Source organism: Lepus europaeus, chromosome 1, assembly GCF_033115175.1.
Source record: "Lepus europaeus isolate LE1 chromosome 1, mLepTim1.pri, whole genome shotgun sequence".
NCBI lineage: Eukaryota > Metazoa > Chordata > Mammalia > Lagomorpha > Leporidae > Lepus > Lepus europaeus.
The window spans coordinates 183,414,269-183,429,081 of record NC_084827.1 but is presented as its reverse complement, the minus strand read 5'-3'; the positions used below and the strand labels follow the sequence as shown (position 1 = coordinate 183,429,081).

Sequence of the window (14,813 nt, the reverse complement as noted above, 5' to 3'; positions counted from 1 at the left end):
AGGAGCTGCCTGGGCATTCCCGCCCTCAGGACGAGGCCGCCCGTAGATGTGTTCGGGGCTGTGCCTCTTTCCCATCTCTTTTGGTGCCTGCGAGGCACCGTAGGGGGTGTCCAATGCGTCCCTAGCAACCGTTAGCGCGGGCTTCTAGGTGCCGGCTCTCCTAGTCCCGCCTGCCCGCGCTAGTGATTGGCCTGCAGGGCCCGTCAATCTACGAGAGTAGCTCTGCGATTGGCAGGTGGGCTGGAAGTGCGGGTCGGTTCCCTTGCCGCGGGCTGAGGAGATCTTGGCGGTGTGACTGTGGCCGATCCTAGGTGAGGTACGTGTGCCCGGGCAGGCGGCCCCCCGCGGTCCCGGGGCGGTAGTTGTCCCCCCGCACGGGGCCGAGGGCACCGGCAGCCCTCTCGCTGGCCCGGCCCGCGCGCCGTCGCCGCTCTTTCTCCCGGTCGCGGCCTGGCGGCGGGGTTCTGGCCGTTTGCCCCTGGCCCCGCACGCTGGTAACGCCTCCGGGCACACTCTGGTCGTGCGCTGGTTGGCTCCGCAGATGGCCATGACGGCCGGGCCCGGGAGCCTGGAACTCCGCCCGGGGCCCTCGCGTGGTGCGGGGCGCAGGCTGTCTGGCGGTCACGGGCGCCCCGGCCCCAGTCCAGGCGGCTTGGGATGCCAGCCTGGCCAGCTCGGCGTGCAGCGTTCTCTGCTGGGTCCGCTTCCCTTTAGACCTCATCCTTTCTCGCCCAGGGGCTGTGACCGCTCCCCCATGCCCGGCTTCGTCCCCACGTTGCTGGACCCGGTCACCTTGGTGCTAGGCGTGGGGCCCCCTGGGCGCCTGTCCACGTCTGTCGCTGGACCTCTGTCCGTGGCCTCTGAGGGCTCAGAGGTGCCGCCCTGGGAGCCCAGGCCTGGCTGGCGCCTGCGTGCCCGCCGGGGGCTGTGGAGTCCAGGGCTCGCGGATGGTTCTGAGGCCCGGGCCGGGGCCTCCCCAGGTACCAGCAGCGTTCGCCTCCCTGCCCCAGCCTCCGGGGTTCTTTCCTTTTGTTGGCAATGTGTCTGGACAGTTGTAGGGATTTTTTGGGGAGGGGTGGTATTTATTTATTTGGAGGAGTTCCACCAGAGAGGAGAGACACAGAGGTCTGTCTTCCATCAGCTGACTTATTCCCCAGACGGCCGGCGGGAGCCAGGAGCCAGGAGCTTCCTCCAGGTCTCCCACGGGGGTGCAGGGGCCCCAGCACCTGGGCCGTCCCCCACTGCTTCCCAGGCCACAGCAGAGAGCTGGACTGGTGGTGGAGCAGCCGGGACCCCAGGATGCCGGCATGGCAGGCGGCGGCTCGCAGCCCTGTGTTTAGCTTTCCGGTTGCCTTGTAAGGGAAGTAGCCCACTGCTGATAGCTTTCTGGAGCTTGGTTTGCTTTTTCTGCTCGTTAGGTTCTAAGAGGTATCCCTGTTTTGTGTAGCTCCTTCGATTTCCCGGCTGCGGTCCGTAGCCTAAAGGTTCCAGAATCTACGATGACTTCTCTCCCTGCTGAGTGCTGGGGCGGTCTCATTTCTTCCTTCCTTGTCCCTTTGCTGGGTCGGCCTTGCTGCCCGGAATAGCTCGTGTCTTCTTGCCCTGTGCACGGTCTCTAACGTGGATGCGAGGCTGGAGGATGCTGTCAGAGGAGGCGAGCGTCGGCCGGAGTTCTGGCTGAGCCCAGGCCTTTGCACGGTCTGCCATGGGTAGCGTGTTGTGCTGATAGGGGAGGTGGGAGTCAGATCGCGCCAAGGAGCCCAGCACAGGTTCACTGGCCCCTAGCGTTTCCTGTTCTCTGAAACTCCGTCCCTACGTCTTGGCATTTTTCTACTGGTCTTGTATCTTTTAAAGTTTTTTTTTTTTTTTGACAGGCAGAGTGGACAGTGAGAGAGAGAGAGACAGAGAGAAAGGCCTTCCTTTTCCATTGGTTCACCCTCCAACGGCTGCTGCGGCCAGCGCGCTGCGCTGATCTGAAGCCAGGAGCCAGGTGCTTCTCCTGGTCTCCCATGCGGGTGCAGGGCCCAAGGACTTGGGCCATCCTCCACTGCACTCCCAGGCCACAGCAGAGAGCTGGACTGGAAGAGGATCGACTGGGACTGGCGCCCCAACCGGGACTAGAACCCGGTGTGCTGGCGCCGCAGGTGGAGGATCAGCCTAGTGAGCCGCAGCGCCGGCCTAGAGTTTTTAAACGTTAACATTTTCACCTTTTAGAACTGTCCTGGATAGTCAGTCCCTGTAATGTATGTGCCTGCAGGTGTCCTCCTAAGCTGTGGCTTGTCCCTCGTGGAATTTTTTGTGAGCAGATGTTCTGAATTTTTATGCTAAATTGATCACTGGTTTTGTGGCTAGAGCTTCTTGTGTCTTGGTTGGAAAGACGTCTCCGTACGCCGAGGCCTTGTGGATGGTCACGTTCTTTCCTTCAGGGTTCTCTGTATACCTGGGCACTGCTCTCTGTGTGTGCCGTGTTGAATGCCAGGGAGCTGCCCCAGCACCTGCAGGTTAGTGGCCTGTGTGTGGTCAGTGAGGCAGCCCTCCCTGTCATGTCTCAGGCGTCCACAACTCGCAGGCCTGTGGCTGTGCCCTGTTCATCCTGCCCGGCCTTTCCAACACGGACACTTTGAGGTTTTTTTTTTTTTTTTAATTTATTTATTTTCATTTTATTTGGAAGGCAGAGAGAGAGAGAGAAATCTTCTATCTGTTGGTTGGTTCACTCCCCAGATGCCTACAACAGCTGGGCCTGGGCTAGGCCCTAATCAGAAACTTCATCTGGGTCTCCCACATGGCTGGCAGGGGACCCAAGTACTTGAAGCATCGGCTGTCACCTCCCAACACGTGCATTCGTAGGAAGCTGGAATCAGAAGTGGAGCCAGCACTGATACAGGATGTGGGTGTCCACCCAGCGGCTTCACTGCTTGCGCCTCCTTTCTTGAGTTTCCCCACGGGCAGGCTAAGAGCCCCCGCCTCCCCACCCCTACTGCGTGCGATCGGCAGCGGCCCTGGGTCCAAGAACTCATGTCCTCATTTGCTGTTGAAGATGCCCTGCTCATACCCAGCAGGTAGGCCCAGCGCATGGCCGCTGTCCAGGCGGCTGTGACTGCGCGGCCGCTGTCCAGGCGGCTGTGCCTTGCGTTCTCTGCACTGTGCTCTGTCACATTTATCTCTGGACTCTGTGTTGGACGCTGGGTCGCTTGTTCCAATACATCTTGTAATTCATGACTTTTCTTTTCAGCTGTGACCTGCCTATTTTCTGGCATTTTAAAAGTTAACTTTATTGAGACCTACTTTGCATCTGGTAAACTGTGCCCCTCTGGTCAGCGCTGAGCGAGTGTGAGTTGGATGGCAGGCCTCAGCGCAGGCAGTTCTGCGCCCGTGACCTTGAGGCTCCTCCAGCCGTTTCTTGGCCAGCGCCTTCCCTGCCTGCTGCTGGCCTGGACAGCACTGTCCTGCTCTCCAGGGCTGTGTGCAGCTGGAGTGCCACAGCGCAGACCGTTTGTCTCTGACTGTCGCTGCGCAGTGTGGGGTCCTGAGATTCACCCACGTCATCGTGTGTGTGCTGAGTTGGTTCATCTTCCTTGTGGGGTTGGAGTCATTGTCTCCTGTTGATGGACAGACATGTGAATTGACATTTGTTTCTCTTTGGAGCTGCTTTGGCTGGCACTGTGGTCAGCAGGTGTGGAGAAGTCTGTGTGGGTGCACGCGTGAGCTGTCTTCTCATGGGGAGTACTGGCGTGCAGCTGCTTTGTCCTGCTTTCCAAGGTGGGGGCCACCTGGATCCCCATCGACCTAGGAGAGGCCCGGTGCTCTGAGTGCTTGGCAATACTGCGTGTTCTCATTTTCTCGACATAGTCTGGTGGCTGAGCAGCGAGAGACGGCTTGCTGCGGGCTCAGTCTGCACTGCCCTGGTGACAAGACGAGGAGCTCTTACCATGCGTGTCTGTGGCAACACATCTATTCAAAGCCCTTGCCCACGCGTGTCTATGACAACATGTCAATTCAAAGCCCTTGCCCACGCGTGTCTATGACAACATGTCAATTCAAAACCCTTGCCCACGTGTGTCTGTGGCAACACGTCCGTTCAAAGCCTTTGCCCACGCGTGTCTGTGGCAACACGCCATTCAGAGCCTTTGCCCGTTGTGGCGAAGACTGCGCTGTGCCCCCTTACGACTGAGCCATGAGAGTTCTCTATTCCAGCGACAAGCCTTGTGTCAGGTACAGGTATTACGACTATTTTCTCCAAGCCAATGGCTTGTCTTTTCTCTTTCTTTAAGTTAAAAAGGAATTTGTCCTAGAAAGAGCTTGCTGCTCTATCCACTGGTTTACTTTTCAGATGTCTGCAGCGGCTGTAGCTGGGCTGGGGCCAAAGCAGGAAGCTAAGAACTCGGTCCAGGTCTCCATTTGGCTGGCAGGAAGCTGGATCAGATGTGTTCGTTTGCACCTGGTGTGCTAGGCCACGTGCCTGCCCCCTTTTCGGTTTTTAAATGGCAGAGGCATTGTGTTTGGGTTGACTCTAATTTACCAGTCTTTTTTTTTTTTTTTAATATTTATTTATTTGAGAGGTAGAGTTACAGACAGAGAGAGTGAGAGACGGAGAGAGAGGTCTTCCATCCGCTGGTTCACTCCCCAAATGGCCACAATGGCTGGAGCTGTGCTGATCGGAAGCCAGGAGCTAGGAGCTTCTGGGTGTTCCACGCGGGTGCAGGAACCCAAGCACTTGGGCCATCTTCCACTGCTTTCCCAGGCCACAGCAGAGAGCTGGATCAGAAAAGGAGCAGCCAGGACTCAAACCGGTGCCCATATGGGTTGCCAGTGCTGCTTAAGCTATGCCACAGTGCTGGCCCCTACCAGTCTTTTTTGTTATGGTTGATGCTTCTTGTGTCTTGCCTAAGAAACCACTGAAGATCTTTCTCCAGTTTGTTTAGAAGGTATTATGGGTGCGTCACGTCCCCAGGGCTCTTGTGTTGATGTTCCAGCCCCCAGGCTCTCAGCTGGGCCTGTCTGGGAAGGGGAGCTGCAGTTACAGGTGGCTGTGGGTGAGCCCCACTCCACTGCCGCTGTTAGCCTGTGTAGCTCTTGGCCTGGGTGGATGCCAGCACCCCCGTGCGTTCGAGCCTGGCCAGTGCCAGCTCCTGCAGCTCTGTGACGTACTTTGATGGTGATGCTTCGCTCACCGTGGCTGGGATGCCCTCAATTTTCTGTCCATCTAAGGGTCTGGGCGAGGTGTCGACATCAAAACAGGCCCTAGAAGACACAGGTTAAACGGGATGCAGACCCAGGAACATGGTGTCTGGGCCCTGTGGCCTCTGCGCGTCACGGGGAGCTGCTGCTGGTGGCTCTGGTGTTGGCCACGGTGTCCTGTTGTCCTTTGTGAAGAGCCTGGATGCCTGGGTGGGGCTCCCTCCCTTCTAGCACAGGACTTGTTGAGTCTTCCTCCTTGTTGAGTCTGGCCTGAGGACAAGGTTTAGTGACTGCGCCCTTGTGTTTGCAGCGCTGTTACCGTGCGGGGTGGAGCTGTCTGCTGTCCTGCACGTGTGTGACATGTGTGACGCACGCACAGGGTGCAGTGGGGGACGCGCACGCGTCGCTGCCCTGTAGTGCACAGGTGTTGTCATCAGCGGGGCTCGCTGCAGGGTGTGTGGCATCTCCTGTGTTACTTTTACTTTCTGTGTTTGGGTCTACAGGTCCATCTCTAGGGGATGTAGACGCTCAGCTGTGGCCTGTGTTCGTTGGAAGTTCCCAGGAGCTGTGGGGAAAGCTGGGGCCAGGGGAGCAGGCGGGTTCTGGGGGTCCCAGTGGCCATCTTGGCCTGTGTGGCCCTGCAGCTCCCTGCTCCCCTCCGTGCCCTCCGGCTCTGCTTTCCCGTACTCCTGTGCCTTCCTCTGAACTGCAGCTTCAGGAGTCTCAGGCTGGGGGCCTGCTGGCCGAAGCTCCCCCACCACAGCCGGGAGTCAGCCACGCTTTGTTTTCTAGGAGGCTAGGTGACGCCGTGAGGGTCGAAGCTCAGTGGCTGGGCCACCCTCCGCCATGGAAGCCTTTGAAGAGGACCGGAGATGCCTGTCTGGGAGCCTCCCCGTGCCAGCCCCTGCGGAGAGCCCCGCCACACCGAGCCCCGTGGATTGCAGCCGGGCCCCGGCCATGGCCCACAGGCACCTGAGCAGGAAGAACGGGCTTTCCAAGCTCTGCCAGAGCAGAATGGCGCTCTCTGGTACCGGCCTCCACCACCGTGGGCATCGGCGCTGAAAACAGATGTGGAGTTGCTCAGTGGCTCCTGCCCCCAGATCCTTTGGCCAGCAGAGTCAGTTCCGTGTGTGGAGGCACCGGGCCCACGGTGGCCCTGCTCTCCCAGGGGCCTGCGGCGTGCCCCAGCTGCTGGGGTTGCGTCCACTTTCCTGGGTCAAGTCAGCACAGAGTGTCACTTCTCTTTAGGGTGTGAGAGCATTGTTCCGGCCTGGGCTTTGTCACAGAGAAAGACACTCTGGCTCATTTGGCTCAGGGAATACGCAGGGACCCCACAGGGCAGGTGCAGGCTTCCGCCTGGACTCCGAGAATGCAGCCCCTCCCCCGGAGTGGTTTCTACGCCAGAGACAGGCACGAGGGCCGCCAGTAGCACAGTGGGTGCTGCCAGGGCAGAGCTGGAGCCGTGGGCACCAGCAAGAGTCAGTTGGGGCCTGCTGAGCTGACAGCCGGGGCCCTGGGCCACGGGGAAGAAGAGGGCGGCACCTTGCTTTCTGTGGGTGTCAGGAGGCAGCAAGGAGTGTGTGATGTTGAGATGGCTGAGGTGACCTGGAGGACAGGAGGAGAGGGTGTCGAGTGGAGCTGGTGCCCTGCCCTGAGCTGCAAGCCGTGGCCCTGTGGAGAGGGCAGAGGTGCTGCAGGTCCCTCAGGAGGTGGCTTCCCTGGACACTGGCCTGGCACACGCTCAGCAGAGCAATGCGTGGCCCGTTGGTTTAGGGGAATCCTTCCGGCAGGTGGCTGGGAGCAAGGGGGTAAGCTGGAGGCCAGAGCTGGGGCCTGGCCAGTCTTGGCGACTGCTGGCTGCCAGTCTCAGAGGGGCGGAGGTGAGGTCACTAACTGAGGAAGTCTGGGGCCTGGATGAGGGGGGCAGAAGAGAGCTGAAGAGTCGAGGGAAGTGCACTGAGCCCAGCGGAGAGGGAGGGCCGGAGGTGTCCCTGCAGGAGTCACGGCCCTCAGCATCTGCAGCCTGCGTAATGCTGCCGGGAGGGGTGGGAGAGGAAGGCGGGGCGGACGTCCTGAGCCGAGCACCTACAGGGCTGAGGTGAGGAGGGGTGGCCAGCAGTGGCCCCTGAACTGTGAGATCCTTTCTAGGGACAAGCAGCAGGTGGGGTTCTTGAAGTGACTGAAGCAGGAGAGAGGGGACTTTTTTTTTTTTTTTTTTTTAAAGATTTATTTGAAAGGCAAAGTTAGAGGGATGGAGGGAGAGAGACAGATATCATCTATCCATTTGTTCACTCCCAGGTGGCTGCAATGGCCGTGACTGGGCCGGGCTGAAGCCAGGAGCCAGGAACTCCACCCAGGTTTCCCGTGTGGGTGCAGTGTCCCAAGCACGTGGGCCATTTTCCACTGTTTTCCCAGGCTCATTAGCAGGGAGCTGGATCTGAAGCAGAGCAGCTGGGGTCTGAACCAGTGCTCATATGGGATGTTGGCATCACAAGCAGCAGCTTAGCCTGCTGTGCCATAGCGCCGGCCCTAAGAGGGAGCATTTGTGAGCCAGAGCTCCTGCTTGGGGTGGGGCCTGGAACTGATGCAGACGGGGGCGAGAGGCTCTGAGAGGATGTTGCCCCGTGTGGCTCCTGAGCCTTGGAAGGCTGTGAGTGGATTCCTGGACAGGGTTTGGATACAGGGGGGCAGTAGCCCTGCAGGTGGCCGGGTCCCTGGGCCCTGCGGGCTCCGCAGGTCTGGGCAGTGAGCACCTCTCCTCTCCCTGCAGAGGACAGGTGGAGCTCCTACTGCCTGTCGTCACTGGCTGCTCAGAACATCTGCACCAGCAGACTGCACTGCCCGCCGACGCCCGAGCATGCCGACCGGCTGGGCTCCTGCAGCAGCGCGTCCTGCTGCTCCCTGCTGCGCGGCTTCTCGGCCGGCTGGCCCACGCCCCTGCTGCCCACCCCCGTGAGCAACCCCAACAAGGCCGTCTTCACCGTGGACGCCAAGACCACAGAGGTGCTTGCTTGCTTGCTTTGAGATCCAACTGGAGGAGCAGGCCTGGCTTTGTGCCTGGGTCCTGGGTCCTGGGACCTGACACAGCGATGTGTGCATTTTAGGTGCAGTTAGAGACGTGCTTGGGTATACGGGTTTAGTAGCGAGAGGGATAAAGACTCGGAGAATCCCCTTTTGGAGGTGGGGATGAGCAGAGGGATGAAGGGCGTTGTTTGACATGCCTGCTAGAGTGCGTGCTGAAGGAGAAGGGATTCCAACACTTACACACCTGCGGAACGCGCCTGCGCCGCACACCTCCGAGCTCCTGGGATGGGAGGGAGCGAGGTCCAGTTCCTGCTGTCCTCGCCACCTTGGTGTCCTTGTGGCCGTTTCTGCTGGGGAAGTTCATGGGGACGGTCAGCTATCCTGTTTCCATCTTTCCCCCTTCCCGCCGTCTCTACTACCACCAAGGTATGGCCCCCAAGGCCATGAGAGCTCAGGTGTGAGCCTGGGAGGGGCGTGGAGTCAGGGGTGTGGGATGCTGGTGCGCACTGCTGAAGACAGGTCCCCGTGTCAGCCTCTGCTCAGCTGTGTTCAGGAGTTTGTGACTTTTGTGTCCCCTCTTTGCATCTCCTCAGATCCTGGTGGCCAACGACAAAGCTTGCAGCCTCTTGGGGTACAGCAGCCATGACCTGATTGGCCGGAAGCTTACACAGTTCTTCCTGCAGTCGGACTCCCACGTGGTCGAGGCTCTCAGTGAGGAACACGTGGAGGCAGATGGCCGTGTTGCAGTGGTTTTTGGCACCGTGGTGAGTGGAGGTGACGCCCAGAGCCGTATGGGGGCCAGCTTTGAGCTGTTCCCAGGGGTCGGGGCGCCCGCAGTGGCAGCGCCCTGCACTGAAACACATAGGAACAGTTTCCTGCCTCAGCTGAGGTGGGGTCAGGGAGGCACCGTGCGTGTCTCAGAGCCCTCGCTTTCTTTGTTGGTGTTGTGCAGGCCAGGAGGCTCTGAGGGGTGAGACAGTGTCGCTGTCCTCACGTTGTTTGTTCCATGTGAGGGCCGCTGGTGTGTGACCTCTCTGCCCACCCATTGCTGGACACTGAGCCACATGTGCAGGGCTGGCCCATGGCGTGAAAGGACCTTAGGAGCAGTTGCATCAGAAAATTCCTGGTTCAGATGTTCAGCATGTACTGGTATCTGTTTCCTTAAGAAGCGATGATGGGCAGGCTTTGTGGCACAGCAGGGATGCCTGTGATCCGTGCCGCAGTGCCTGGGTTGGGTCCTGCTACGCCATGCTGATCCAGCCTCCTGCAGATGTGCTTGGGAGGCAGTGGTGCCGGTCCGAGTGCTTGGGCTCCTGCCACCCAGGAGGGAGACTTAGTTGGAGCTCCTGGCTTCTGGCTTCAGTCTGGCCCAGCAATGACTGTTGTGGGCATTTGGGGGAGTGAATCAGTGGATGGAAGATCTCTCTGTCTCTCTCTGTCCCTCTGCCTTTCAATCAATCAGTAAATCTTAAAAAAAAAAAAAAAAGAGGAATAAGGGGTATGGGCACTGCTTCTTTCTCCTGTGTTGCTACCATGCAGCTGAGGACAAGGACGTCCACTCCCTTTGTAAGACATCTGCTCGAGCCTGTATCTTCCTATCAGAGTCCTTGTTTGTGTCTGGGTGGTGTTGCAGGAAGGCAGGTGAGCCCAGGCCGACAGCGTCACAGTGCCTGGAGCCCGGGACGCCCTCCCTGGGAGCCGGTGCCAGCCTGCCTGTGTCACAGGTAGACATCGTCAGCCGTGGCGGCGAGAAGATCGCCGTCTCCGTGTGGATGAAGAAGGTGCGGCAGCAGCACAGCCTGTTCTGCGTGGTGGTCCTGGAGCCCGTGGAGAGGGTCTCAGCCTGGGTCTCCTTCCAGAGCGATGTGAGTCTGGCTGTGTCTTGGCCGCCTGTGGCTTTGCTGTGTGTAACAAATGTGGAACCCCATGCCCCCCTCCCCTGCCCACACCTTGCCAGTGCTGTCCCCATCTGCGCCTTCGGGAAGAGAGAGGAGTCTGGGGGTGGCTCTGGCCGGGATGTGCTCGGGAAAAGAACCCAGTCTCCCCTGCCTCAGTGTCCCCACCTGTGAACCTGGACTGTTTCAACAAAAAGCGCACAGCGCCCAGGGTAGAGGTGATGTGAGGACGGTGCTGGTGCTCAGGGGCTGCTGCCGTGTCCTCGGGATGAGCCGCCAGGGGCCGGGCCTCAGGAGAACCCTGGCCGGAGGGGGGGGGCTGTGTAGGGGAGACTCGTGGGGAGACTTGTATCTGGGAGCCTCGTGTGCGCGCCTCTGGCGTGTGTGAGTGGCTTGGTTTTGGCTGGAGGTGTGTGGTTCAGGGTGGGTAGAGCTGGGCTGCCAAGGCCTCTGCTCCATGCTCACACCCGGGCTTCTCTCCAGGGAACCATCACAGCCTGTGACTGCCTCTTTGCCCATCTCCACGGGTTTGTGTCTGCAGAGGAAGTGGCTGGGCAGCGCATCACAGACCTGATTCCGTCCGTGCAGCTCCCTCCACCCGGCCAGCAAGTCCCAAAGGTAGGACCCCTGGCGGCTGAACCCGTGGTGGGTGTCGTGTTTTCAGGTGCAAATCCACAGCTGAGGAGCAGGCCAAGGGTCCCCGACCCCAGGAGCATCCTGAGGTGGGAGTGCTCTGACCCGATCTCTCTGAGCAGAGCCCGTGTGGTGCCCCAGCTGACCATTCTGGTGCCCTCAGTCCTCTGCTGGGGTCTCTCTGTACTGGGGGGAGGGAGGAGTGATGGGCAGGCTGTCCCTCAGGAGGGATGGCTGTGCTGGGCAGGAGGGCGGGCAGCTGCAGAGGGAGGGGGTCTAGGGTGCGGGCTGAGGCTGTTAGTGGTTGAATCCCCCCAGGTGTCCCCGTCTCCCCCAGGTGTCCCTGACTCCCCCAGGTGCTCCTGTCTCCCCCAGGTGTCCCCGTCCTCCCCAGGTATCCCCGACTCCCGCAGGTGCTCCTGTCTCCCCCAGGTGTCCCCATCCCCCCCAGGTGTCCCTATCTCCCCCAGGTGTCCCCGTCCTCCCCAGGTATCCCCGACTCCCCCAGGTGTCCCCATCTCCCCCAGATGTCCCCATCTCCCCCAGATGTCCCTGATTCCCCCAGGTGTCCCTGTCTCCCACAGGTGTCCCCATCTCCCCCAGGTGTCCCCAACTCCCCCAGGTATCCCCTTCTCCCCCAGGTGTCCCCATCTCCCCCAGGTGCTCCTGTCTCCCCCAGGTGTCCCCAACTCCCCCAGGTGCTACTGTCGCCCCCAGGTGTCCCCGTCCCCCCCAGGTGTCCCCGTCCTCCCCAGGTGTCCCTGTCTCCCCCAGGTGTCCCCGTCCTCCCCAGGTATCCCCATCTCCCCCAAGTGCTCCTGTCTCCCTCAGGTGCTCGTGTCTCCCCCGGGTGTCCCCGTCTCCCCCGGGTGTCCCCATCCCCCCCAGGTGTCCCTGTCTCCCCCAGGTGTCCCTGTAACCCCCAGGTGTTCCCATCTCCCCGAAGGTGTCCCCGTCCCCCTCCAGGTGTTCCCGTCTCCCTCAGGTATTCCCCATCTCCCCCAGGTGTCCCCGTCTCCCCCAGGTGTCCCCGTCCCCCCCAGGTGTCCCTGTCTCCCCCAGGTGTCCCCGTCTCCCCCAGGTGTCCCCGTCCCCCCCAGGTGTCCCTGTCTCCCCCAGGTGTCCCCGTCCTCCCCAGGTATCCCCATCTCCCCCAGGTGCTCCTGTCTCCCTCAGGTGCTCGTGTCTCCCCCAGGTGACCCCGACTCCCCCAGGTGTCCCTGTCTCCCCCAGGTGTCCCCGTCCTCCCCAGGTGTCCCCGTCCCCCCCAGGTGTTCCTGTCTCTCCCAGGTTCCCCGTCTCCCCCAGGTGTCCCTGTAACCCCCAGGTGTTCCCATCTCCCCCAGGTATCCCCATCTCCCCCAGGTGCTCCTGTCTCCCTCAGGTGCTCGTGTCTCCCCCAGGTGACCCCGACTCCCCCAGGTGTCCCTGTCTCCCCCAGGTGTCCCCGTCCTCCCCAGGTGTCCCCGTCCCCCCCAGGTGTTCCTGTCTCTCCCAGGTTCCCCGTCTCCCCCAGGTGTCCCTGTAACCCCCAGGTGTTCCCATCTCCCCCAGGTGTCCCCGTCTCCCCCAGGTGTCCCTGTCTCCCACAGGTGTCCCTGTCTCCCCCAGGTGTTTCTGTCTCTCCCAGGTTCCCCGTCTCCCCCAGGTGTCCCTGTAACCCCCAGGTGTTCCCATCTCCCCGAAGGTGTCCCCGTCCCCCTCCAGGTGTTCCCGTCTCGCTCAGGTATTCCCCATCTCCCCCAGGTGTCCCCGTCTCCCCCAGGTGTCCCTGTCTCCCCTAGGTGTTCCCGTCTCCCCCAGGTGTTCCTGTCTCCCCCAGGTGTTCCTGTCTCTCCCAGGTTCCCCGTCTCCCCCAGGTGTTCCCATCTCCCCCAAGGTGTCCCCGTCCCCCACCAGGTGCTCCTGTCTCCCCCAGGTTCTCTGGGTGCCCTGTCTCCCATTGTTTATGGCCTTCACACAGGGGACCTGATGGCCAAGACTTCAGCTTACGTCCCATCCCCACCCCTGTGGGAGGAGCCTGGACAGGTCATCTTGTCTAGGTCAGCTCTTTCCTCTCAGGCCACCCAGAGAGACACTCAGGTCTGGGCTCTGAGCTTGTCTTTTGCCATCTGACGCTGTTTGGCCCTGTTGGCAGCAGCTCCCCTGCACCCACCTTTGTCCCTCTGTGTCCTAAACTTCTCTGAAGTGGCAGCCATCAGAGCCCCACAGCAGCCCCAACTCACTGAGGGGTGTGTCCCCTGGGCCAGACCTGTGTCTGCACACATGTGTACCACATCACATGAGGAGGTGTGTTCCCTGGGCCAGGCCTGTGTCTGCACACATGTGTACCACCTCACAGAGGGGGCATGTCCCCTGGGCCAGACCTGTGTCTGCACACATGTGTACCACATCACGTGAGGAGGCGTGTTCCCTGGGCCAGACCTGTGTCTGCACACGTGTACCACATCACGTGAAAAGGTGTGTCCCCTGGGCCAGACCTGTGTCTGCACACACGTGTACCACATCACGTGAGGAGGTGTGTCCCCTGGGCCAGGCCTGTGTCTGCACACATGTGTACCACATCACGTGAGGAGGTGTGTCCCCTGGGCCAGGCCTGTGTCTGCACACATGTGTACCACATCACATGAGGGGGTGTGTCCCCTGGGCCAGGCCTGTGTCTGCATACATGTGTACCACATCACGTGAGGAGGTGTGTCCCCTGGGCCAGGCCTGTGTCTGCACACACGTGTACCACATCACGTGAGGAGGTGTGTCCCCTGGGCCAGGCCTGTGTCTGCACACACGTGCACCACATCACGTGAGGAGGTGTGTCCCCTGGGCCAGACCTGTGTCTGCACACACGTGTACCACATCACGTGAGGAGGTGTGTCCCCTGGGCCAGGCCTGTGTCTGCACACACGTGTACCACATCACGTGAGGAGGTGTGTCCCCTGGGCCAGGCCTGTGTCTGCACACACGTGTACCACATCACGTGAGGAGGTGTGTCCCCTGGGCCAGACCTGTGTCTGCACACATGTGTACCACATCACGTGAGGAGGTGTGTCCCCTGGGCCAGGCCTGTGTCTGCACACATGTGTACCACATCACGTGAGGGGCATGTGTCTGGAGACCTGCATACCATGAGATGTGAGGTGGCATGTTCCCTGGGCCAGGGGTGTGTCTGCGCATGTGTACTGCATACATGAGATGGTGTGTTCCCTCGGCCAGGTGTGCGTCTGCACACAAGTGTACCACGTGACATGAGGGGGCGTATTCCGGGGGGGTGTCAGAGGAGCTGGCTCAGGCCTTGGAAGCAGATGGAGCCAGCAGAAAGGGGCCTGGCCCCTCAGTGATGGTCAGGGCAGCTGGGCATGGCTTGCACCTGTTCTGGGGAGCCTGGGGTCTGGAGTTTGACTGCAGCCAGGGCGCGGTGCTGAAGTCCCCAGGTTCTGGACTGGGCTGTAGAGCTGCCAGCTTCCCGCAGGGCTCCCCAGCTCCCACGTCTCGTGGGGCTGAACCCACAGGTGAACAGTGTGGGCAGAGGCCTGGGGAGAGGTCCTGCTGGATTTCCTTCCGTGCAGTAACAGCAGAAACAGGGACTTGGCTGTGTGGGTGAGAAGGCAAATGGCCACTGCCCCAAGGCTGGCGGGACAGGAGTGGGTAAGAGCCTGGGGCCACTTGCTCAGGGGGGCCATGGGAACCCCAAGGCCAAGAGATGTGCTCTTTCCTCTCTCTGAGGAGCCAGGGGGTGCAGCCTGCGGAGGCCAGCATGCCGTGGACCTGAGCAGGGACAGCACACATGCCCCCAGTCCCTCCCGTACCTGTGTCTCCAGAACCCTCGTGCGCACTGCACTCGGGGCCTCTCTGGACGCTGAGTCTGGAAGCAGTGTGGGTTTGAGATGTCCCTGTGCGTCGCCGTGACAGACGCGTGGGGCGGGACTCAGAGCCGGGCAGCAGGGCCTTGCTGCCGTAGCTCACGGGTAAGAGATGTCCTGTGCGTCGCCGTGACAGACGCGTGGGGCGGGACTCAGAGCCGGGCAGCAGGGCCTTGCTGCCGTAGCTCACGGGTAAGAGATGTCCCTGTGCGTCACGTGACAGACG

The 14,813-nt window shown here is 60.9% G+C and overlaps 1 protein-coding gene across 3 annotated transcripts in view; it reads left to right on the top strand.

Annotated features, from left to right (window-relative positions):
- The first annotated feature begins 168 nt into the window (after positions 1-168).
- The window catches only part of PASK (PAS domain containing serine/threonine kinase), a 39,998-nt gene continuing 25,353 nt past the window's right edge, over positions 169-14,813 (top strand). Inside the window, exons 1-6 of one of the 3 annotated variants that reach the window (XM_062194189.1) lie at positions 169-316; positions 5,971-6,205; positions 7,949-8,181; positions 8,796-8,966; positions 9,927-10,067; positions 10,581-10,715. In XM_062194189.1, the coding sequence (XP_062050173.1) occupies positions 6,025-6,205; positions 7,949-8,181; positions 8,796-8,966; positions 9,927-10,067; positions 10,581-10,715 (861 nt within the window). In that variant the 5' untranslated portion in view covers positions 169-316; positions 5,971-6,024. The remainder of the gene's footprint in view (positions 317-5,970; positions 6,206-7,948; positions 8,182-8,795; positions 8,967-9,926; positions 10,068-10,580; positions 10,716-14,813) is intronic. The other 2 variants (XM_062194181.1, XM_062194171.1) reach the window with 2 other exon arrangements.